At 44.6% G+C, this 26,296-nt stretch overlaps 1 protein-coding gene across 6 annotated transcripts in view; it reads left to right on the forward strand.

The window, feature by feature from the left end:
• SLCO3A1 (solute carrier organic anion transporter family member 3A1) overlaps nucleotides 1–25,712 on the forward strand; it is a 322,022-nt gene extending 296,310 nt beyond the window's left edge. For 2 of the 6 annotated variants that reach the window (XM_054450921.2, XM_054450924.1), the window contains 4 exons: nucleotides 500–675; nucleotides 4,407–4,471; nucleotides 16,017–16,259; nucleotides 25,056–25,712. In XM_054450921.2, the coding sequence (XP_054306896.1) occupies nucleotides 500–675; nucleotides 4,407–4,471; nucleotides 16,017–16,259; nucleotides 25,056–25,138 (567 nt within the window). In that variant the 3' untranslated portion in view covers nucleotides 25,139–25,712. Of the gene's footprint in view, nucleotides 1–499; nucleotides 676–4,406; nucleotides 4,472–16,016; nucleotides 19,147–25,055 lie in introns of those variants that run through there. The other 4 variants (XM_054450920.2, XM_054450923.1, XM_054450919.2 and 1 more) reach the window with 2 other exon arrangements.
• Nucleotides 25,713–26,296: the final 584 nt, after the last annotated feature.

Here is a 26,296-nt window from a genome sequence, read left to right on the forward strand (position 1 = left end):
AGTGACTTCACGCGTGACAGCGTGCAGACTTTGTTCCAAGTGCCGTGTTGGGCACTCAACCAGCAACAATATGCGGGTTACCTGATTTACTTCTTTTAATACACTTCAGTGTAATTATAACTGCATAAAAGAGAGGACAAATTGGCAAGTAATTACAATGTTAATTTGGCAATGTTTTATCATATTGTGGAAGCGCAATTTCCTCTCTAATTGTACTGGGGGGGGACACGTTTATCTGTGGTTCAGCTTACTGAGGGATTCTTGAGAATGGAAATGAAACACGCAAGAGAGAGAAATCAGCTCTCCTTCCCCGTAAATATTCCTTTATTTGCATGTGTTTTGCAGCCTCCTTAAAAAAAGCTAACTCGTTTATTCAGGCCTAATTAATGGAATGCCATAGAATGTGTAATTAGGCTGTGACAGATTCAGCTGATGGATGGCTTTGCCTTTGGAAACCGGAGGTACCCCCAGATAAAAGGGCTGAACGCTTCCCTTTCAGAATCTCACGGGCTGTGCGTGCCTCACCACCGTCTCTGCTGAGAACGCAACCGTGGTTCCTGGAAAATGCCCCAGTCCTGGGTGCCAAGAGGCCTTCCTCACCTTCCTCTGTGTGATGTGTATCTGCAGCCTGATCGGTGCCATGGCACAGACGCCCTCAGTCATCATCCTCATCAGGTAAGCCGTCGGCACAGCCCCGCCTCTCCTCCTTTCCACCTGGTGTTCATCTGCAGGCCTCCTAGGGACCAGAGCTTCAGACAGCTTCAGACAACAGGAGTCTCTCGAACCAGGCGAGCTAGGGCCACGGCAAGGAGCGCAGCTTCTCTAGGCTAATAGGAATCAATTATGTTTGATAGGGACCTCCCACCAAGAGAAGAAGGCAGGGCATCACTTTCATGCTCTCCCAGAAATAGAGCCTGCAGGCAATTTTGAAAAGGATCCTGCACTGAGCCTTACAGGACGCAGCCTTGTTGGAGGAAAATGAAAATGGCGTCAGGGCCCAGCCCCCACCACCCTGCCGCTGCTTAGCCATATGACCGTGGGCACTTTCCCCCTGGACTTGCTCCTGAATCTGTAACTGGGGGTGATATGACCGATCCTGCCTGCCTCCTGCAGTGGAGCAGGACCCACTGAGACCATGTGTGTGCAAACACAATAGAGACGTGACGGGTTATTGTGCAGCAGGGCTCATGGCAGGTGAGCAGTGACCATTCTTGTACAAAGAGGTTGTTGGAGAGAGCCAACCAAAATTCTGTTGTTACCTGTCTCTGGGGACCTGTCCTGGGGACAGGTGAGGTGCCTCAAAGATGAGCCATTAGTAATATTCTGAGTAACTTCTATCATTTGCAAGAGTTACCTAGATTTGTGTTGGAAACCCAGAAGTGAACTAACACATAGGCTGCCATTCATCTGAATCAGGGGAAGGTACTCTACACAAAGACTCATCAGCTGGGCATGGTGGCTCATGCCTATAATCCCAGCACTTTGGGAGGCCGAGGCGGGAGAATCGCTTGAGCCCAGGGGTTTGAGACCAGCCTAGCCAACATGGAGAAACCTCTTCTCTACAAAAATTAGCAGGGCGTGTTGGCACACGCCTGTAATCCCAGCTACTTGGGAGGCTGAGACAGGAGAATTGCTTGAACCCAGGAGGCGGAAGTTGCAGTGAGCTGAGGTCATGCCACCGCACTCCAGCCTGGGTGACAGAGCAAGACTCTGTCTCGGGGGGTAAAAAAAAAAGACAGACTTGCCTTTTCAATAGCAAGGGCTGGAAATAAAAGGAATGAAATGCATGGAAGTACCCAGTGTCCGTGCACCTCACCTCTACTTTATCCAGCTTCTCTCTTCCTCTCACTTTGCCAACCACATATCCTCATCTTTGTTATGAATTCCCAAGGAAGAGGATTTTTACAAGTACTAATGTTACCTAGAACGTCATAAGCAAGGCCTTGTGAATGTGCAGAGCATTAGGGTATAATAGCAAATTGCCATTTTATACTTAGAAGTTTGAAAAATAAATTTTAAAAATTGACACGCAGTGCTTACAAGGCTGTAGCAAAACTGACAAAATCACAAATTGCTGGTGGCATGGGAAAAGGCTATCACTCCTTTCAAAAAAAGCAATACGGCAATGTGAGTCAAGAGCCATACAAATATTCAGACCCTTTTATTCAGTAACCCTACCCCTTGCCATTTATCTTAAAAAAGTACTTCTTTACAAGAAAAAAAAAGAAAGAGCTCAATGCAGACAAATTTTTATTACAACGTTAACTATAATAGCAGAAAAACCTGAATTGGAATAGTGAGTTAAATTATGGCACTGCAGCTCCATGGAATAATGAAAATTCTTAAGAATGTGAAAGTGTTTATGAAATGAACTATTGAATTTAAAACTATTTAAAGAAGATAATTATAATATGCATTTGGACAAAACCCATCAGATCTCATGTATAGGTTTTAGGTGGCTGCCTTATGAGTAGTTTATTTTTCTTTATTAGACGTTCTCATGAAGTTATATTGTGATATTCATACACTAAAGGCACTGAGAAGCATGGAAAATGACTAGTCTCTTATTTGCTTGCCCCACGACTCCTCTGCAAAAACCCAGCCTCTAGACACTCACTAGTGGTGACTACCAAACATGGAAAGTTTGTTGAAATTCTTAATCACTTCCAGATCTCAGCTTGATAAACAGCTCTTGGAGCTTTGCTGGAAATATTTGATTTCCTCTAAATTAATCAGCAACAGATGGCCTAAATGACCTAGGCTTATAACTCCACGCTCTGCTAGAAGTACATGCTATGCATTGTGCATATTGAGAGGTCCAAGACACAGCTTTATTCCATCACCTTCCTAGTCTGATTGATGTGCCATCACAGATGTCTCAGGCTGGCACAGGGGCACAGATGTGCACCAGCCCTTGCCCCCTCCCAGAAGAATGGACCCACCGTCATGCCAAACAGGACCATCCCACCAACAACAGGGCTCAGAACGTCTGGAAGCGAGGTTAAAAGCTGATGCCCAGTCCCTCTTAGGCCCCACACTGGGCTCCGAGAGTAATTAGGCAGTGTTCTCAAGGTCACCCAGCTAGTACGTTTAGAGCTAAGACTCCCTCCCACTGTTGTCCAGAGCTTTCAATAGTGTTCACACGGAGCCCTCCGTTTCTTCATAACTCAAGCCAAGAAGGATTATTCTTCTCATAGGAACCAGTTTCCCAACAGGATATGAAGGGAGATCTTAGCACCTTGCTCACTTTGTTCCTAGTGACATGATAGCTGAAAGGAAATCAAATTTCAGGTGATAAATATTCTAGCTCATTATACCAGCGTACTTTCCTGATAAGGAGAATTTGCCTCTATTTATGTGTCTTTCAAGTCAGTGCTTTCAAATGAAAGGGCAAAAACCGGAGACGTGGAGCTGATAATAGCTTTGAAGAACTTGGATTTTGTAACGTGCATATTCTACGTGCATATTCTACTGACTGTGTTTCTATCCAGAGACACTGGACTCATCATGGATGTTGTACTGGTGTCTAACTCAACCAGCCAGAGTCATGTCCCCATTGCTCAATGAAAGTCGTGACCTGCTGCCCTGGGATGACTTACCTGTACTGTCTGGGTCCCAAACTGAAGAACTAGGAGTCCAATGTTCGAGGGCAGGAGGGGTCCAGCAAGGGAGAAAGATGTAGGTTGGAAGGCTAGGCCCATCTGGTTTTTCTGCCTGCTTTATATTCTAGCTGTGCCAGCAGCTAATTAGACGGTGTCCACCCAGATTGAGGCTGGGTCTGCCTTTGCCACCCCACTGACTCAAATGTTAATCTCCTGTGGCAACACCCTCACAGACACACCGAGGATCAATACTTTGCATCCTTCAATCAAATTGACACTCAATATTAACCATCACACTGCTGAAACATGCTAAGTGGATTATTTCCCAAATGGTCCATCCAGGGTGTCTAACCATGCTAATCTGGTGGATTTCACAAAATGACTGGAGAATGGTAAAGGTACTCATGGTTTCAGCCTGTTTGTGAAGGGTAAGGGGAATTATTTTCTCAGTTGATATTTTCCCCCCCATACATGTACCCCACCAACTTAAGATGCTTCCTGAGCTCAGCAAAACCAACATGTCTTTAAACGTAGGCTTTATGACCAAATTTGCATTCTGTCCTTCGAATGGCAAGGTTAGCTCCAGTTATTAAAAAACACTGTTAAATCCCTAAACTTATCTTGGCACCACAGTTGCAGTTATTTTTCAGACTTTAGGCAGGGAAAAAAAAAAAAAAAAGACACTATTAGTAATTTTCTAAAGAAGAGCTCTGACGGACAGCAGCAAATGACTCTGGAGTCTGTTAATTACAGGGGAGTGATAAGAATCTGTTTTTTTTTTTCTCTTCATCTCTTTGCATGTAGGACAGTCAGCCCTGAACTCAAGTCTTACGCTTTGGGAGTTCTTTTTCTCCTCCTTCGTTTGTTGGGTATGTATTATCTCTTTATTTCCTCAATAATGAATTGGATGCTTATTACTAGGTGAGTAACTATCAGTGAAATTATCCCATTTCCTAGGTCTGTCTCTTTTTTCTTTGAAGTTTAATTATTAGTAAATAAGAAATTTTAAGTCTCAAAATTTTGGTCAGAGAGAAACTCAGACACTGCCTGGATATCACAAAGTTCTCATTTATACCAACTCTTATCTTCACGCCACCCTGAATTCTCATCGGCATAAGGAGGAAAAGTGATGGCACCAAAGGGGAAAAAAATCTGGTGGTGTAATTTGGCATCGTCATTAAGCAAGCCATGAGCAGCTTGTGAAATGCTTCATTTATGGGGCCGCCAGCTGGGAGAGAGAGGCGTTCTCACAATGCCTTGAAAAAGGAAACTTTGCATCCTTTAAATTTTTCCAAACTGACTTAGCTTGTTTACCTTGAATTTCTGGGATGGGGCAAATGTGACCTTCATGCTATAGGGCCCACGTTTCAAGATTTGGTATGGAAAGAAGGAATAAAGTCTAACCCTCCTGTTTTTAAGATACGCAAAAGAAGGTGAGCTAGTCCGTGGTTCACTCAAGGTCCTTCCTGGGCACTGGCTGGGCTAACGCTGGGCCTGGTTCCCAGCTATGCCTACCTTTCTCTTGCCATACCACACTGTTGCTTTATGAGCATTCTTTTGTTAAGGCTAAGATCAAGATAACTTTTTTCCTTGAATAATAGGACAGTCGCCTTCCCCAGTGGACTTTAAATGGCATCTGAATGTAGAAAGGAAAACAACCATGACCTGTATTTTTAGAGTAGAAATAAAATTCCTCATTCCAAGTATATAATCGTGGATAAGCACAAATACCTAGCTTTGTAAAAGTGGAAACGTTTGTAAAAGTGGAAAATTGGCAGCAACCCAAAAGCCCAACAGCAGACAATTAGTTAAATCAGTTATGGCCTATAATCGCAGTAGGATTTACGTTCCCCTTTAAAATTCTGGAAAGAAAAATATAGACTTAGGGCATGTGATAGGTGGAAGGGGAAAAAAAAGGTCTGTAATGTAATAAGACGGAAAAATATTGCAAAAGTTATCAAAAGAGTATCAGCTATTATCTTTGAGTAATAAGGTTATATTTTCTAAATTTGTTTTAAAGTTTTGAATGAAATGTCTGTTACTTTTATGAGATTAATTTTTATATACCGATATATGAAAGAAAAATATTAACCTTTAGATCCATTAAGGTCCTCCCTGGGGAATGGCAAATATATAGCATATGTCTCTCCTCACCTTCCTTCTCTGTCTATAGCAAAAAACTTTCTATCAATCTGTGATCATTCCCTCTGTGCCTGGTAGAAGAGCTCAGAATGCTCTCAACCACTATCAATCCATGTTTCTTGGTATATACATGGGAACTCAAATGGCATTGTCTTAAGTCTAAGTCATGGAAAATAGAAGTGCTCTAGGTGTGAAGATGCCCCAATTAAAACAAGTTCAGCACTAATTCAAAGTAAAGCATTTGGGCCTTCCTGGGAAGCTGTAGTAGCATGCAGAAATACCAAGGCAGAGTTATGATCGTGCTGATTTTTTCCTATCAGTGGGAGGGTGCAATGTGCATACATCATTACACCCCTGCTCTCACTGCAGTGTGGGGTGGATCGATAGGTGGATGTGTAATATTAACTGGCACATTGGGACCCTAATTTTTGCAAATGGTCAAGCCATTCCACATACGCATTTGTTCAAGAAGCTAATGTTTATTGAAAACCTATTGTGTTCTAAGCCATGAACCATCCCCAGGTAAGTGACCTCAGCTCTGCCCTTACGAGTCCTCTGGGGCTGGCCAGGGAAGGTAAGAGCCCACCCTCCTAATCTGTGGAGTTGCTATGGCGATCTCTGCACCTCTAGACAGATACTAAGGACTCAACACAACTGGCAAAACATTTTTTTGATAGCACAAGATGAAAAACAATTTGCAAGATATTTCTGAAAAGTTAATGAAAATTGTAGGACAGTTGAAAGCAAAAGTGAACATTATGAGGCATATGGTACTGTTAAAACCATCATACGCCGCTGTAAAGCAGTTTCAATATCTGTATGTCTGCCCCAGGAATAATCAACCAGGTATTACCTAGAATAGTGTTTTTCAACTTCTGCAACTGTAATCTAGAGCAAGAGATGACAAGTTTTGCATTATGGCCCAGTACGCACATGCCTATGCTTAGATACAGCTGAAACAAACAAAAAAAAAAATCATGAAAAAATACTCACTGTAATAGAAAAAATACTCACTGTAATAGGTATGACACGTTCTGACATTTTCTATTCTAGTCTATTACATGCTTTTAAAAAAGTTGGTTGTGACCCACTCTATTGATTTTATTGCCCATTATGAGTCTTAAATTAGAGACTGGAAAACCCTGCTCTAGAAGACTATGACACAGCTTCATCTTTCAATTAAAAGCAGCTCATTGAAGAAGTCTTAGCAATTGGCCTAATTCCCTTTCTTGCAGGACCCAGTAAGATTAACCACCATTATTGTTAATGTGAAGGCCGGCAAAGACAACAGATCCTGTGACATTGTCAACTTTTTTGCTGGCCTAGCAAGGGCAATGGGGATACAATGGGGACATCACAGGTTAGTGTGACAAGATTCGAGTTGGCACAGGTGCAACAGGAATATGTAGAAGGGCCTCCTAATCTTGCCTTGGGATGGGAGCAGCGGGTTTGGAAAGGACGTGATGTCTATGCTCAGCCCTGGGGAAGGAGTAAGAGTCATACAGATGCGCAGGGAGAAGGACTTAAGGGGTAAAAGCCAGGGATGAACAAAGGTCCCTGCAGAAGGCCCAGACTGAGGGGAAAGGGGGGACAGAAGAAGATGGAGCTGGAGAGGGTAGTGGATCAGGAACTTGGTCAGGAGGGGCTTCTGCCCTGTTGCTGCATTTGACCTTTATCTCGGGAGGGTGAGGCAAAAGAATCCATTGAACCCAGGAAGCAAATGAAAGTTGTTGATGGGCTTTAACCAGAGAGTGACAAGATCCATTGTGTATTTTAGAAAGGGCTTGTCTGCCATGTGGAGAATAAGAACATGGCTGAAGAAGTTGCTGCTGTAACGAAGTGAATGACGGAGGCTCATGCTGAGATGGTGCTCGCAGGATGGGGAGAGGGTAGGGTTGAGAAATAAAAGGAGGAATCTGCATTATTCTCCGAGTGGAAGCGTAAGGACTGGAGTCTGAGAAAGGGGCACCCACAGTGCCCACTCCGCCCACTCCTAAGAAAGTCTTGGGTAATGTGGTGAACAGTGGAATTATTTATGAGACAGGAAGAAAGGATGTAGAGCAAGTTGGGAGTGGTGTAGAGACCAGCACTCTCCAGTGGAACGTTCTGTGATGATGGAAATGTTCTCTGTCTGTACCACAGGTGCTGTTGTTGCACACTTGAAATGGGGCTTCTGTAGCCTACTTAATTTTATTAGTTTTCACATAAGTAGCCGGATGTGGCCAGTGCTGGACAATGAGGGGGCCATCTTTGGTGCACCACCCTCATGGGTCAGAGAGAGGAAGTGGGATAGGGGAACAGGAAGACCCTCTTTCCAGACACTTGGGTGTAAGTGAAGAGGGCAGGAGCTAGAAATGAATGTGAGAGTGGTCTCCCTTGTTGCTTTACACACCAACAGCAAGGAGTTGGTAGAAAGGGCCAGGGCAGAGCCAACAGAGGTACTGGTCAGTGGGGCTCTGGGAGTGGCCCCAGCACCCTGGAGTAGAAGCAGGAGCGTGGAGCAAAGAAGCTGAGGGTGATGATCAAAGTAGGGCTGAGATGGGAGAAAGGAGAGAGGACAAAGATACAGGAACTGTAAAACCTAGTTGTAATAAATAATGGAAAAAGAACTGGAGGCTGTGGTCAAAGCCTCATTGTCTGACTTCGAGATTATGGAAGTGGAGCAGTTCTGACCAATGACAAAGCCCGGGGTGTTGCTGGCCAGAGAGGGACAGGGGTCAAGAGCCTGGATGTTGAGAGTCAGTTAATGAAAGGCTCACATGGACAAGTTTATGTTGAGTAGGGGAGGAAGACACTGAGCTGGAGAAGCGTTAGTGAATTCAGAGTAAACTGAACGATCTACTCATAGCAGAATTCCTGGTATAACTGAGTCCGTCCTCCTTTATTCTTCTGCAGGTGTCTTGGCTACTCCTTTCCTCTCCGGGCTGTGGGCAAATTCTCTGCTCCTGAGTTGGTCTAGAATCTTGTTCCTGGGGCCTACTGCTTGCCAGGGCCTTATACCAAATTAAATTAGTGGAAACAAACATGCGCTGAGACTCTTCCACATCCAAGGTGCTGTCCAGGGGCTGCTCAGGGTGTACAGATAAGTAGGTGCCAACATCCTGCCTCTGGCAGCTCCAGTAGGTGAACGAAGCAGGTGTGGGGAAGGTGTGGGGTTAGAAGAGTTATAGAGGGCCTTGATTTTCAAGGGGAGAAATTATACTTGGCTGAGTAGTTGCCAGCGTGGAGCAAATGGGGGTTTCAGATGGGAGAGTGAAAATACATTCAAAATTCTGCTTTAGGTAGAGCAGCCGGTGAGCAGGGCATGAGGTTTAGCAGGATGCAGGATAACCCATCAAAAGCATTGAAGTGAGAAGCTGACCACCAGCAAAGCAGTGGGTTTGAATGGTAAAGACAGATGGGAGCCACATAGAGAGACAGCATCTCTTGAGACCCCCCCCAACCCAACCGACCTAAGTGAAAGCAAAAGAGAAGCAATGAAAGCTCAAGATGAGGCTGAGGTTTGGAGCCCCTGGGACTGGGGCTATAGAGAAGCCTTTAATAGAATAAGACACAATAGATCAAGTGTCTCAGGGTGTCGTTAGGGATGGGCTTAGCTTCCACAATACCACCACAAACTCCCCATACTCTGACCCTGCCTCTTAATTTTCCAGCATGCCCACCTACCCAAAAGCATAGGGAAGGCCCTCAGGGTGCATTTCTGTAGGCAGGGGTCATTCCTGAGCAGATTGTCTTTGGTCTGGGGTGATTTGTGAACTACTCTGGAAAAGTACATCCTAGACACTCCTGATGTGGCTTGTCAGACATTTGTTGAGTTCCTGCTGTGAGCATCATCTTGCATATGTCAAAGTTTATAGGCAAGTGGAGAAATGAACGTGTTAAATGCTGCTTTGGAAGAAGCAAGCACAGCATGCCCAGGGGCCCCAGGTGAGAGATGAGAGGGAGTGAGATACTGCGGTGGGATGCATGGAAGACCCCTTCCACTTGCCTACACTTTTAATTGTTCATTCAGCGAACATATGTTAGGCGCCAGCCATGTGCCCTGGCTCTGTCAGCAGTGTACCTCACCTCCTAATGTACCTGCACCACCCGTGATCTGCCTCCCTTACGTGTGCTGAGATGACATCCAGTATTTACCATGGGCCCTCTAAAGTCAGTCACACCTGCTCTTGAGCCTAGCTCTGCCTTTCCTGACCATGTGGCAGATTATTTAAGCTCTCTGGGCCTTAGCAACTTTAACAAGGGGTCCAGGAATGAAAGGAGACCATAGTAACTCCTCCAGACTCTCCAGTTTAAGAAAAGTAAATGTCAGGTATCACTGGAAAACAGCCCAGATTCTTTCTTGGCATTGCTGAAGCAGAGAACTCATTAAAACTTCCAGGAGAATACACTTTTCAGCATCTCCCTTTCTAGCTGGTGCTGGACATAACAGTAATTCCACCAGGTTGAATAGAGATTCCATGGTGAATTCAAGTCTTGGCAGGTAAGCCAGAGAGAAACAGATATCTTTTTAAATGTAAATGGCCATAATTTTCAACTTCCATTTTGTCCCATAAAGGAATTTGAACTTATTTTTCTTACAAAAGCCTTTCAGTTCACCTTTTAAGTTTAGATCAAGGAATATAAATAGGCCCAGCCATTTCAACTAAGAGAGTAAATTAAATAGCCAAGATATAAGGCCCTGAGGTTTAATCTCTGTTAATAGATTTCAGGAAAACAGAGACAATGTTCTTAAACCGTGCAGCAATTTATGCATTGAAATATATATAGCTGCAATTTAAGCCAGAGTGTAATAGTAAGATTTAGTCCTTTTAATATTCCCTCTAATAGCGGGGAACAGCACTGAGCCTGCACATACCCTCGTCAGCACACGGTGGGTTCCCAGTGCCCCAGTGATGGGACCCTATTAACACCTGCTTCATCCACACGTTCCTGCCCAGGGGACATAGGGAGAAGAGAAGATAAAAAAAGAGAGAGAACTGCTCTTGCAGGCTTTAGGGAAGAGAGCATTTCTTCAAAAGACACAGTTACTAAAGAAATACACCACCATCATCAAGCTCCCTTGTAACTAAGGACTTAACAGAGTGAAGGTGCTCAAAACCAGAGGGGACACTAAAGTATACCTGGCCTGGCCTTGTCCTGCCTTCTGGACACACCTGATTATCCTCTAAAACTTATGATGATGTGGAATTTTTTTTTTTTTTTTTTTTTTTGAGATGAGTCTCACTCTGTCACCCAGGCTGGAGTGCAATGGTGTGATCTTGGCTCACTGCAACCTCTGCCTCCCAGGTTCAAGCGATTCCCTGCCTCAGCCTCCTGGGTAGATGTGCAGAATTCTTGCCAGCGGGGGTTATTCACTGAATCACAGCTTGAAAGGTTTTCTACAACTCTTTCTCTAGAGGTGGTGAACTTAAGAGAGGACGGATTTTCATTTACCCAAAAGAGTTCCTGAACACGGAACAAAAGCCAAACAGCAGCAAGGGAACCAGATTTTTGGAGCGCCCACCCTGTGAGGGCTTTCTCAAATGGCATCCCATTAATTCCTTACAAAAGCTCTGCCTGAAGGTATGATCGTGCCCATTGTATAAACAGTGAAACTGAGATTCACTAAAGTTGTGTGAATCACACAGTTCCCAAGTGGCGGAATTAGAATCCAAGATCAGCTGTCTCTGGTTCATAAATTTGCATTTCCTCCCCGTCACCAAAACTCCAGATGTGAACTCCCTGTCTGAGTTCACATCAAAGCCTACTACGATGACAACTCCATGTCTCTTCCTGCTGAAAAGCACAGTATCTGCCATTACTGCCTCAGGTTTGTTTACAAAATAAGTCTCCCAGCCTTCTCTATGTATTAGCAACCCCAGAGAAGGAAGGGCTGCCCGCTTTGCAAAGATCAAACCCCCTGTGTGTTTCACCCTCTGCACACTTCAAAACCAGGCTTCTACAAGCCAGTTACTCCAGGAGCTTAGCAAAAGGGTAAATAAAGTGTTCTCTGTATCCCTGGAAATCCCCAATAAGAGCTCTAAAGTCTTCTCAAATCAACAAACTCTGAATTAGAAGGAAGGAGATTATTGGGTTTGGAATTTTGAAATATCAAACCTGGAACAAATAATCTCTCTCACTCTCAGTTTATTTGTATGTGAAATAAAGTGGGGCAGGGGGAGTGGTTATGCAGGGGGTGCATAATGGATGTAGAGCACTCTATACAGTCCTGGGTAGGGGGTAGTTAATGATACTACTTATCATGACAGTTGCCACACTCACACTGTCACAGTCTCCCATTTGTCTGTGGGGAACCAGCTCCTTGCAGGGACTGCCTGAGTTTTTGTTTGGTCCAACTGAGTGATAAACATATAAGGATGTGGGGCTGGGCGTGAAAATGAGTCACCGAGGTGGGACTCCCTTCTGTGACTCATCAGGTGAGTTTCAGAATGGCAGAGGCCTCTAACAAAAAAGATGTAGTCAGTTCGTCTCTGGTATTCTCCGCACACCTGCAGCTTAGGGCCTGATAGCTAGACCTCCCCTTTGGGAAAGAATTTTAAGTGAATAGAAAGGAAAAGATGAATTTGATGGAAAAGAAAGCCAATATTTTCACTATTCAGAAGTATAAAAGGAATCTCATAAAGGTTATATACTTAAGGTACTCAACCTAGAGTTTATTCTAAAATACCACCCCAAATCCCCTATCTAACATGAATAAGGTGGCAAAAGTTCTGGTTGCATGGAAAGATCAGCCCCTTGCAAAACACTCACACACACACCTCATTTGTGTAGTGTTTACCTTAGCCCTTACCAAGCAGGGTGGCATTAGCTCCATTTTAAAGATGAAGAAACAGACATTGAAAGATCAAGTGACTTTCTCCAGGACTTTTGGCACCTTAAAAGTTCTTTCATCTCAGCTGGGTGCGGTGGCTCACGCCTGTAATCCCAGCACTTTGGGAAGCCAAGGCAGGCGGATCACAAGGTCAAGAGATCGAGACCATCCTGGCCAACATAGTGAAACCCCGTCTCTATTAAAAGTAGAAAAATTAGCCGGGCGTGGTGGCATGCACCTGTAGTCCCAGCTACTTGGGAGACTGAGGCAGGAAAATCACTTGAACCCGGGAGGCAGAGGTTGCAGTGAGCCGAGATCGTGCCACTGCACTCCAACCTGGCCACAGAGCAAAACTCTGTCTCAAAAAATAAAAATAAAAAAAAATAATAATTTCATCTCTACCACAAACGCTCTCTGAAATATTGAACAGAGCATAGCATGAAAAACTTTGGTAGGTTTTTTGTTTTTTGTTTTTTTGGAGACAGGATCCCATTTTGTCTCCTAGCCTGGAATGCAGTGGCGTGATCATGGCTCCCTGCAGCATGGAACTCCTGGGCTCAAGTGATCCTCCCATCAGCCTCCTGAGTACTTAGCTTTCAAATTGCTGTTTAGAGGTTTTGTCATCTGGTAGTGGAGCTTGACAACAGGCAAGATAAAATTGGCATATTTATCACATAGAGGTATGCCCTACTTGAAAGACAACCAAGTATTATGAAAATTCTCAGTCAGGTACATGAATGAGTTACACAGTGGTATTTTGGAGGGATATTTTGGTTTTAACAAATATTAACGAATGGTTCCTTTATGTTGCAAATTTCCTTCGATGTCCTTAAAATATGACCTGATTTGCACCGACCTGGAATTTGTATCCAAGTACCCATGCATTATAGAGCAAGGGACACCTGTCCCCTCGGTTCCTTCCCACAGCAAAGCGTTTACTAGAGGTGTCCTCTCTAACCTTGGCTCCCCGTCGCCAGGTGATGGGTGGCTAGAACAAAGTGAAATGACCTCAAGAAAGGTCACAAGGAGGGAGGAGCATTTGGGAGCTAATCACAATATAATGATTATGCCCCATGCAGAGATAGAAAGGTGAATGGATTTGCTTTGCCCTGCTGTGCCACAGAAACAGGCCACATTAGTTCCACTTATCTCTAGGTCTATCTGTAATACAAACTGGCTCCAGATCTTCATTTTTTTACATAAATAATGTGGTGTGTGGCTTAGTTTCTATTATGCGGTTGCCATGGCAGTTCCTCCAGTTGGCTCTTTTTCAGTGAAATGAAAAAAGGCACTTGTTAGGGAGCAGGGAAAACACAGAGGGGTTGGTGGGGAAGGGGGCTCAGACACCTGGGCAGCCTTTGGGATCACAAGGAATGCTAGGAATATGAGTTTCCATTCAGCAGGACCACAGCCCAACCTGGCAGCTGGAAAGAAGGAAGCAGGTCGTGTGGGAGCTTATTTATTAAATCGAGCTGCTTGGGAAGTTTAATGAGGTTTCAACCAGAAATCTTCTCGGGGGCTTCTCTTTGGGGTATCAAGCAGCGGAGGTGAAGAGTTCCAAGGAGAAGTACAGAGGCACCTGGGCCGAGAGAGCCTGGAGCTCTGCCAAGCTCATTAGCACTCATAGGGTAACACAGCCCCGCTCTCACCCGATTCCAGGCCTGTCATTAAAACCGGGGGAAGGGCTGCTTCCTTCATTAAGCTTTCCCTCTCCTCCCGACTGCCTTTGGAGGCCCTACAGAACGGAGGTGCTGCTGTGCTTATAATGCACGTGCTGCTATTCTGGCAATCATGGATGGACTTCAGGAGCCTATGAAACCCCTGAAATACGGGTTTGATTTTATGGGTAGGTGTATTTTGCTGGGCTATGGGTCTAGATCTCATCAAAATCTCAGAGGGACCTTCCTTAATACAAAATGAAATTCAGATGCTCTACGACTAGCTCTGCAAGGAACACTCCGGGTAAAGGTATACAGGCCCTGGGATCTCAGAATTGGCCACACCTAGTTCCAGAGATCACTTCCTCCTTCTGCAGTCTGTCACTGAAGATGGTTGACACTTTATTCTGGCCTCAAGGGGACAGTTTTTTTGAACAGTTAATTTGTATTAGTGACTCATCTGTCACTTTCCCATAGTACAGATGACACTCTCCCCCTTCACTCAGAATCACCTGGGAATGTGAAAGTGCTGAGGACTGCGCTGCACACCAAATGCTCTGATTTCATTGGTCTGATATGGGATACCCTGGATGATGATTGTCATGGGCAGCCAGGTCTGATAACTCAGGGATAACAGCAGGCAAAGAAACACAGAGAGGAACAGGGAACTGAAGTAAGGAAGGGGAACGGTTTTCATCTCATCTGCCATTTTTGGTGACTGGTTGTAGGTACCGGAAATGCTCTACCGTGAGGGTTTCAAAAGTGGTTACCAACTCATTCTGAGCTGGGAATATTAAATATCCAGGGGAAGGGAAGTTGTCAGTATATATGCAGATATTTTCCATTTTAAACTATATATGTATACACACAGATGTACTCAAGTCCAATTTGTGGTGCCTGCACTCAAGAGCACACACAGCCCTAAAAGCCTCATACAGAAGAACACCACACACAGTATGCCGGCGCTTTGCAGTTTCCTCTATAGAACACCACACACAGTATGCCGGCGCTTTGCAGTTTCTTCTATGAGACTACGCTGCTTTCACTGACACTAAGAATGTTTCCCTTCAAGGAAGACCGTCTTGGCCTTCTCAGGCTCTCAGCAGAGGATGATGACGATAATAGCAGCCGTCATTCACTTTACATGGTAAAGTGACACAGTACACACTGTTCTAGATGCTTTTTTTTTTTTTTTTTTTTTTTGAGATGGAGTCTTGCTTTGTTGCCCAGGCTGAAGTGCAGTGGCACGACCTTGGCTCACTGCTACCTCTGCCTCCCGGGTTCAAGCGATTCTTCTGCCTCAGTCTCCCAAGTAGCTGGGACTACAGGTGTGCACCAACATGTACCACAGTGCAAATTCCAGGTTGTCTCTTTAGTAGAGACGGGGTTTCACCATGTTGGCCAGGCTGGTCTCAAACTCCTGATCTCAGGTGATCCACCTGCCTCAGCCTCCCAAAGTGCTGGAATTACAGGTGTGAGCCACCATGCCAGACTGCTGCTTTCTATGTGTAAAGTTAGTCTTCACAGCCATCTGGTGAAGACTGTAGTATTATCATCATCCCCATTTTGCAGATGAGGAAACTAAGGCAGGAGGGCTTAAATAACTTGCTCAGATTTGTACCATAATAAAAAGGCAGAACTGGGACACAAACTCATGCGCTTTGCCTCCTGAGCATGTCTTTGAGCCACGGAGTCAGACATATTTGCCTAGCAGTGCTATAAGAAAAGCTAGGCAGAGACAGGAACAGCGGAGCACCGGCCACCAGATCCAGAACCTTAACATTCTTTTCCCTATGACAGGCTTCATCCCTCCACCCCTCATCTTCGGGGCCGGCATCGACTCCACCTGCCTGTTCTGGAGCACGTTCTGTGGGGAGCGAGGCGCCTGCGTCCTCTACGACAATGTGGTCTACAGATACCTATATGTCAGCATCGCCATCGCGCTCAAATCCTTCGCCTTCATCCTGTACACCACCACGTGGCAGTGCCTGAGGAAAAACTATAAACGCTACATCAAAAACCACGAGGGCGGGCTGAGCACCAGTGAGTTCTTTGCCTCTACTCTGACCCTAGACAACCTGGGGAGGGACCCTGTGCCCGCAAACCAGACACATAGGACAAAATTTATCTATAACCTGGAAGACCATGAGTGGTGTGAAAACATGGAGTCCGTTTTATAGTGACGAAAGGAGGGCTGAACTCTGTATTAGTAATCCAAGGGTCATTTTTTCTTAAAAAAAGAAAAAAAGGTTTCCAAAAAAAAACCAAAACTCAGTACACACACAGAGGCACAGATGCACACACACGCAGACAGACACACCGACTTTGTCCTTTTTCTCAACATCAGAGCCAGACAGCATTCAGAATAAGGAGAGAATGACATCGTGCGGCGAGGTCCTGGAGGCCACTCGCGCGGCTGGGCCACAGAGTCTACTTTGAAGGCACCTCATGGTTTTCAGGATGCTGACAGCTGCAAGCAACAGGCACTGCCAAATTCAGGGAACAGTGGTGGCCAGCTTGGAGGATGGACATTTCTGGATATACATACACATACAAAACAGAAAACATTTTTTAAAAGTTTACTAAAATAAAAAAAAAAAAAAAGTCGAAAACATTGCCAGATTAAGCACTAGTGACACACCCCGTGCCACCCTCTTCCTCCAGGTGGGGGTGGGGGCGGGCTCACAAGTCGGAGGGGTGGAAGCCCCACTCCTCTCTCTGACTTTCGCAATATGGGTCACTGTGTAGACGACTCACCCAGTCTGCATGTGGTTCAAGGCCCCCGAGTTCTCTCAGTGATGCTAATGGGTGATCCGTGCTGGAGTTTGTAATTGGCACCTCTCACCATCTCCATTTCCATGTTCAAGACTGAGGGCCTGAGGGGGAGCCGGGTGGGGGGCCAGCACCTCCCAGTGGCGGGCATCCACCTTCCCCCCAGCCCCACAGAATGACCTCAGGAAGCAGTAGGCCTCGCCTGGCTATGACTGACCCGGCTCAGAGCTGGTGAGACCCAACGCAGTCCAAGTCATTTGCTTACATTTGCCAAACATTTTGCCATTTTTAAAAGAAAAAAATACAATCCATATGAATTTCAAACTGTTGTATGTATAATCCTCTAATACTATTTTTAACTACTTCTAAAATCTGTGTTAACCCTTCAAGTCAGTAACACAGTTCTCTAGGCCGGATTTATTATGCTGGTTGCTTTTACTTTTTTCTCCTTTTTTAATGCACCAAAAATATGTGATACGAGGGATGCAATTAACCTATTGTAATTTTTATCATTTTATCCTCATTCAAATATTCTACAACAACAAGAATATACAATGTGTTACAAGAAGAAAAAAAAATGCTTCAAAAAGAGAGTGTATATGCAGCCTGCCTTTAAAAGAATCACATCTGAGACAACAGGGGTTAATGTGATGAATTGCAAATTTGCCTTTTAGCTTTCTTCCCCATGATTCAGTGATCACTGTCATGGGAAGCCCTTTTATATTCATGCTTGACATTCCAAGAGGCGTTCTTTTCAGCCTGTGGAGGAGACACTCTTAGATGTGGGTTTGTGTATGGGTGCAACACTTCCGGGGATAGGAAAGAAGAACAGTTCCCTCACACAAGCTGTTAAGAAGTCTGTAGCATCTCTGATAATGAATAGACCCACAAGCTCCTGGAAGCTGTCGTGTGTCCAATGCATGAAAATGTCCGTGACATTTTCAGTGTTAGTCTTGAACTAAGGCCCTTGTCTGTGTATTTTGAAGGTGGGTGAACCTCAGAGAATGAACCTGTTATGATTTGGGGTAAGAATCACGTTGGAAAACCTCTTGCAACCAGCACACTAGGCCTTCTATGGCCATTTCCGTAAGGGGACAGAGCTTAGGTAAAGGCACACACTCATACACACACAACAAAGGGCCCTGCTAACTTACCCCTCATGCTTCTTCAGTGACCTTTGTTCATGTCACATTCCTGGCGCTGGAAAAAAACTCAAAGGTTGTTTGGTTTGCTTTTTCACCTTGGACACATTTGCATTTTACCCACAAGGCAAACAAAAGAATCAGGAAGTAAAAAATGGTTGGGAGTGGGACAGGTATGGTACCGAATTTTTAATGAACATTGTAAATGAAGAGGCTTGAATGACAGCCCAAATCTAGAGAAAGCACTCAGCAAGAACGACCAAAAGAAAAGCTGTGTCATGGTGTGGGACCACCGGGATCAGCTACCTGGGGCAGGATGCTTCTGAGACAGGCCTTTCAACTGCTTAGTGTCAGTATGTCCTTGCTTATGAAAATGGGGACACTCATCAGTATGTTAACTAGTAAAGGGGAGATGGTTCTCCAACCACTTCATAAAATATGTATGTTCTGTTGTTCCTAAGGCTTTGATAATATCCTGTACAGATTTTGGTTTAGTTTTGCAAATATATTGCTAATAGGTCACTCTTATAGATTATTGCCTGGCCCTTCAAACTCAGTACGCACACACTGAGGCCCTTTGACCTAGTGTTTTATGGAACTATTTGCTTTGGGAGAAAAAAAAAAAAAAAACGTTTTTTTAAACTCTTTGCATTTTGGATTTTTTTTCCTAAGATTTTAGGATGAATATGAAAAAGATGTTAGAATAACAGGAAGACAACTCCAGGGCTCAGTTTTATCGCAATTGGGTATAAATTTAAAGACTGCTGTTGCAGGATGGCTCTGAATTCTGTTGTGTCGTCTTTTAAAATTTTAATTTTTCTCATACAGTACCAAACAGAAAACTCAGCCTAGTTTTAATTTGCCTTTTGTGCTCTAAAGAAGCATTGTACATACAACACTAGATCCAGCCCCTCGATTATCTGTTTGGTTTCAAGTGAATGAAAAGATTTCCTGGTAAGATCATTGGATTTACAGAATACAAAAATGTACGGGATGGAATAAACCTAGAAAGTGAATGCTAGAGTTCTCTCTCTTCTGCTACAAACTCCTACACCATCTCAGTTGAACATGCCCAGGGTGGATGAAAAGTCTCTCTCTGCTGAAATTGACAGATCTTTGTAACTCCTACGTAGAGACAAAGAAGGTTTGGGTTTTGTTTTTTTTTGTTTTTGTTTTTTGTTTTTGTTTTTGTTTTTGTTTTTACCCTCCTATGAAGTAAGCATATTTTGCAAAAATGCCTCTCTAGGGGACAGAGTTTGCTGTCTTCTCTCAGCTGAGGCTGTGTGCTGTCAGGGAACGCTGGCTCTGAGGCACCCTGGGGACACAGGGCTCCAGAAGGCCACAGCATGGCACGCTGGCTTTCCTCACAGCTAACGAAGGAGTGGGAGCAGCCTTCTCTCACAGTCCCCCCGAGGAGCTTGCTAGGAAAACTTAACAGGCAAAATAATAACTGGAAAGCCAGGAGCTCCTAAGGAATCATCTGACAGAGTTGCTAACGTCTTCCAAGCAGGAGGGAGCGTGCCCCTCCATAAAAATCACTTCCTTTTCACTATCTGATCATGGAATAGCTCGCTCTAGTGCTACTTTTAAAGATTGGTTGAGTGTCATCTGTACATTCCAGTCCCCCGATTCCACTCCCCTGTGTCCAGTAATTGCCCTCCAGCTTCCCCTCACTCACACTATGGGAGGGCTTCCCAGCCCTTACAGTCGAAAAGCCTGCAGAAACGTTCCACACAAGGGCAACCAGCTGGTCCCTGGGATGGTAGTCACACCACTCTTAAGGAATTTTCCCAAGAAAAAGATTCTCCTGTGGTTGCTAATGGATATTCTTTCTCACCTTCCAGAGGAGGTCATTCACTGAGGAACATGTAAAATGGACATAGATACATGTACTAAAATAGAGAAACCTCCGAGGAAAAGTAGTTTCTGGCTCCCCATGTGCCTGCTGGGCTGGTTTTCTTGCTGCCTGCTGCTTCCGGTCCTAGGAAGTCTGGTTTCTTCTCCACCCAGCCATGCCTGCCAGACCTGTGCAGTCTGCTCTAAGCCCTGCTAGGAACTCCAAAGGCCCTACTCAGCAGTGGCAAGCTATGAAGGTCAATGCATAGATGTCAATGCATCTGATCATACAGTCAAGACCAGAAAAACAGGATGAGCTTCTGTTGCAGTTGGACAGAGTTACACTATATTTTATTATTGCTTGAATATTTTATTTGATTTGGTTTAGATGAGGGAAGAAACCATGCAGTTTTTTTAAGTCTAACAGATGGAGAATACTTGCCGCTGCCTGGTGCTATTCTTACCTGACTATCTTGATGGCTTGGGAGAACCACGTATCTGGCCAGAAGCCAGAGGAAAGTACCAGACACATGGCAGGGGCCTGCTGGCTCCACTGGGCTCATGCCATTCTCCTCTGATTGACCTCCTCTCAACCATGATCCATGTTTCCCTTTAGAGACCATTTCCCCTTAGGTTAGAATCCACTTCAAATGTCTAAGAGGTGCCAACTTTTCCAAGAGAGGGTGCTAGTGAAATTAAATTTGGCCTGGAAAATTAGTTCAAGACCCAAATATAGTATTTATCCATTTTCTAACCTTCCTTCCTTTTTTATTACACCTGCTGCACCCAACTTATTCCAAACTGCTACTCTCCCAACAGCCGCAAGAACGTAATCCCTTAGAGTAAACCCTCCTAAATGACAGACTTTGGACCCTACGCCCCTAGTGTATTGTCATTGCTCAAGAGTAAACTGGAATACTCTCTCACTGGTGGAAGGTGCAAGGAAGATTTTTGTTCAGATGCCTCTTATGGGGCCTGTTGCCTAGAACAGCATGTGGAATCTACCCTGAATGCACGCAGCCACCCACGCCTGCCTCATCAGTAGCTTCAGCAACCCAGAATGCTTGGTCATGGCAGGGACAACATGGGTTATAAAACCTAACATGGAAAATTTTGGAAAGCAAAGATGGCCCTGTCCCTTAGAAACCTGTGACTGCCATGGAGACAGGGACAACTCACACTTCTCAGAGACTATCCACGTTAGCATTTTTCTTTGCAGAGTTTGTTTTATTTGGGGGTGCATTGCATGAGTTTGATATATTCGAAACATGTATTTTTTTTATTCATTCCTTTCCTTAAAATTTGGCTATATGCCAAGCCCTAGATCCGATACAAAAGTGGAAAAGATTTGGTCCCTACCCTCCAAGAACCCCCCCATTTCAATGAGCTGGACAGATCTGAACACAAACAAAACCAATGGGATAATAGTATTAAGAGCTAGGGTCTGTCTGGGGATAAGGAGAGCCAATTCATAATGGTGGTGAGTTCTGCCTCATGGAAGCAAGAATCAGGAAGGCTCTGGAGAGTGGGTGGCCTAGAAACCAAGAACTAAAGAGCAGTGGGTGACTTTTGGGGAAACAGGGTGAGAAGATGAGGGCAGAATTGCCCCCAGAGAGCGAGCCACCAAAACACATTCACAAGTTTTTTCTCTGATGGGCCAAGTAGTAAATATTTTAGACTTTGTGGGCCTGCAGTCTCTGTTGCAACTACTCAACTGTTGTAGTACTGTGAGATCAGCCATAGACAACAGGTAAACAAATGGGCTATGTTCCAATAAAGCTTTATTTACAAAGACATTTGGTGGCTGAGGGAAGGCCATAGTGTGCTGATCTCTGTTCTCTTGCACAGGCAAGGCCCCAAGCAGCACTGCATGTTTGGGGGACCCTAGCGGCTGAGCATAGATGAGGCAGATCCCAGCACCTAAGACTCTGCTGTAGCATTGGCCAGGGCATACATAGGAAGGGACCTTGAGCTAGGCGTCTATCAGCCTTAACACTCCTGACCATGAGACTCTAATTCAGATATCTCATTTCCACGAATAAGGTAAGTACCCCTTCGCTCTCATGGTTAAAATTGAAGGCAACATTATTTTTCTCTTGTGTGATGTGGCGGATTTGAACTGCATGGTCTACATTCCCATACAGCTGTGACACTAGCTCGACTAGAGTTACCATCCTTTTTCTCTTAAATAAGGGAAATGGGCACATGAGGGAGAAATGTTCAAACTAGAAAAAGAGGAGTGATTCCAGATACCAAAGAGTATTTCCAATCCTTTTCCTCCCCACAACCAACACAAAACACTGGCACCCTAAAGTTAACAGATATGCCGGGTAAAATACTTGGTAAGCACTAATAATAGTAGCTAACATTTCTCAAGCACTTACTATGAACCAGCTGCTGGCTGAGCTTATTTCATGTATTAGCTCATGTAATCTCAACCATAACCCTGTGAGGTAGGAGCTGTTATTGGCTTCATTTTACAGGGGAAAAAAATGAGACTCGGAAGGTCCAGAATTGGCTCAAATTCACAAAGCAGAGTTGGGATTCAAACCCAGGTCTATGAAAAAGCTTTTTGATCTTAAAAAGTTCTCCTTATTCCCAGACAGACCCATAACCACTATGGGTACTACCTCCCTACCAGGTAAGACACAAGGGACCTCCCTTCCCACCTTTAGACACTGATCAAGAAGACTCTGGCCCGAGTGGACTGTGGGGCCCCACACACTCCCACGTGCCTCCTGATGTAACAACCAGGACACCATGGCAGCTGGGTTCTGGGGCTATGTGTCCTAACCCCTGATCCCAGTGGTCCATTGATGTGAAGTATTTTACCTGAAATGGACAGATAAGAGGAATCAGATAGGAGACTCTCCTACTCTAGTGCGTTACGAAATATACTATCAAAGCACCAAGATGCCAGGGAGGCACTCCATAGTGCTGGTCATCAGCTCCCCTGGAGAGACCCCAGATACCTGCCATGCCTGGCACCCCTGTAGTCTACAGCACCAACCAGAGGAGATCAGCTCTGGCCCCAGGGCTTCAAACACACCGAAGCTGGTCCCTAATTGGATATACTTCCTCTCCAGAGGAGACCAGGGGCACTTGTCATATTGAGTTCAAGTCCCTGGTCAAACTCATGCACTGGCCACCCTAGCTTACTGTTCTGTCTTCTGTTCTCAGATTCCAGGCTTTTAGGAACAATATCCAGACATTTCCATTTTTGTAACAGTGACTCAGGTCAACAATCAGGAGTTGGTGATTATCATAAATTTTGAATTTTTTTTCCCATAAGATACAATTGATTATGTTCTTTTGCTATGAGCAAATGAACAACATAGTAAGTTTTCTGGAAGTTTAACATTCTGTAGGCGGACACTTGCCATCCCATTAATGTTTTTCTTAACATTAACCTTATAGAAGATTCTCACACTAACCTTACAGAAGATTGCTCTCATGGAGACATGTTTGGCAAGACCATTTGATTTTATAATCTAAGGCCATAAAATGAATTGGGAAGCATAGAATTTACAAAATGTTCTATAGAAGGATCCCAACTGAACACAAATGGTGCTCCCATCCAGCACTGTAAGGGAGGGAAGGGGCCAGGAAGCTCATGTTTTTATTAAGCACCTGCTACCCACGTGCCGGTTTCTGTGAATTCATGATCCCAGGTACTGCTCCCAGCAGCCTTCTCACACCAGCCCTACGAGGTAAGTATATATTCTTTTCCACTTCACAGGTCTGAAAACTAAAGCTCAGCAAATCCAACCTTTCTAAGATCACATAGCTAGTTTATAAAGCCACCAGGAGCCAGTGACAGATCTGACTCCTAAACCAGTGCTCTTTCTACTACAACACACAGCCCCCGAAGTTAGAACATGGAACTAGCTTCTTATGAGGCCTCTACAAAGCCAGCAGAGCTTCTACCTGTGGGAAACCCCTAGCAGGAGTCTATTGTTTCATAGAGAAGTGAGCCCGGAGTTGGAGGTGAGAATCTCTGCAAAGTTTTGCCTATGGGCACAGGAATCTAGGTTTCACTTTAATAATTAAATGTTGGAAACCTTTCAAAACACTCCTCCTTCCTACTTCAACCTTAGCCACATCAGCAGGAATTTCCCAGCCATTCATCAGCCTTTATCTTATTCATTCTGCTGAACAGGGATGAACCCCAGCTCTCTCACACCCTTCCCAACTCCCCACGCCCAAGTCTTTCAGTGGAACCCAAGACTGTAAGAACTTGGGCCTTGTGAGAGTGAAGGAAGGATGCTCCAACTTGCCCAGGACTCAGGCTTCAGCTTCACAATCCCGAGGAAAGGAATGACATTTCCAAACTGTCACCTTTGTAGTGCTGGGTCAAAGTCTAAAGAGGACAAATAAATGGACAGAGACACTTCTATGGCCTCATTGTGCCTATTGAACAGGAGAGCTGCATGTCACAATCAATGAGACCTGCACAGCTTGTGAATCATCACTGAGACTAGTTGTCTCAGTGATGATTTTTAATACCTTTTTTAATACCTTTAAAGTGAAGCCACAGCATCTATTCTGGAAATGTGGCGTAGGCTTAAAAACCTTGCTCCAAAGAGGATATCGTTTCAGCCAGCATGCAGTGAGTATCTGTGGCTACACAAAAAAACAAACTGTCCCGAATGCTGGAGGAGGAAGTATGACATTGTGATGCCAGGCAGTTTTCTCTGACACTCAGGAATCTCTTCAATAGAGATGTACAGTGACACTTAGAGCCCCAGAACACAAGGTCTGTCACTAGTAATTTACATAAGATACGGATAAATTATTGACTGGGATACATCTTACTCATCCCCAACATCTGCTTGGCTGTGAGGATGGTCATGTAGATAAATATCCTTCCCAGAAAGGATATTTGGCCTTCAAAAAAGTCTCTGGGCTCAGAATCTGGCCCCTTGGGGTTACATGGAATGAAATCCAGCACTTTATTGCTTTGACTGCCTACTCTTGTCCCTTCACTGCAAAGCCATCATGCTATTAAATAAGCCTAACAAAAAGTAGGTGAAGCAGAAAAGACCGATCTCTTTTTCCTCTTGGCTCTTCTTCCCTCCTCCCCCTTTAGGCACAGAGTACCAAGACATTGAGACTGAGAAAACCTGCCCCGAATCACATTCACCTTCAGAAGACTCCTTTGTGAGAAGCTGAGGGCCTGGCCCTCTTCCTCTTCCTGGAGAGAACAGCCCACCACCACCCACAGACTTCGCGGGCCTCACTTAGCGTGCTCCTCCCTGCCCGAGAACCCGAGGGACCCCATGTGGATTATCCAGCCAGTGTGTGGTCCTTTGAGGCCCCAAGTGCAGGCCTGTGATGAGGACTAAAGAGGAGACTTACGGTCAGGAGTACTCCAAACAGCTCTCAGAGTAGGCATCTTTCCTGAGTCTCTAAAGAGTCATGCTGACCTGGTGTGCAAATTCCCTTCCACCCATCCCTCTACCTCCTCTGGGGATGGCTTGCCGATATGCTTTAGAAACTCCCCTCTTGGGAATGCTCCTCTGACGGAGGGCTCCAACAGCTTTAACGAAATCAGCTGAGAGGGTAAAAAACCATGCTGTTGCACAGAATGGAGGGGGGAAAAAGCACATACTCAATAGATTTTTGAGTGTGGTATTCTGTATTTTTGCAGCTTTTATTTTCCAAATGAGCAGTTTAGAAATATGTGATGTAAAGTACATACTGTACGTTTGCTGAAAATTACATTAAAAGCACTATTTTAATTCTTCCTCTGCCTCATGCTCTAATCTCTGTTATCTTTCTTGTGCCTTCAGGTAGAATGATTCTAAAAGATTCTGGAGAGTGTTTCTGGCCATGTGTGTTCTATATTTATGGGCTTTAAGGTTATGGACTTAAGAGAGTATGAGCTTTAGAGCCGAGAGAGACCTGAACTCAAATCCCTACCCCACTGTTGGTGTGATGTTAATGTAGTGATCTGACTTCTCTTAGCCCCCGTTTCACCATTTGTAAAATGAGACTATTAATGCCTACTTTATACAACTATGGTAAGACTTAAATTAGATCATGTGTAAAGGTACCAAGTGCAACATACAGCACAGAAATTGTCATTGTTCATTACTACCCCAACCTCTGGCTGGAATCTAAATGTTCCATACCAAGCAGCTTCTACTGGTAACATTTAGTGGTCCTATCTTGTCACTGTCTGGTTTTCATTTCTGATTCTCCCACTGCCTGTAAAGCCTAGGAGACAGGCAGTTGGCTTCATCTCACAAAAGCCCCAGTGCATGTATAGTGTATAGTGCCCAGGTATAGTGCATGTCATTCCGTGGGTGATCAATATGCAAATGAATG

The sequence above is a fragment of the Pongo pygmaeus genome, chromosome 16 (genome assembly GCF_028885625.2).
Source record: "Pongo pygmaeus isolate AG05252 chromosome 16, NHGRI_mPonPyg2-v2.0_pri, whole genome shotgun sequence".
In the NCBI taxonomy this organism is placed as follows: domain Eukaryota; kingdom Metazoa; phylum Chordata; class Mammalia; order Primates; family Hominidae; genus Pongo; species Pongo pygmaeus.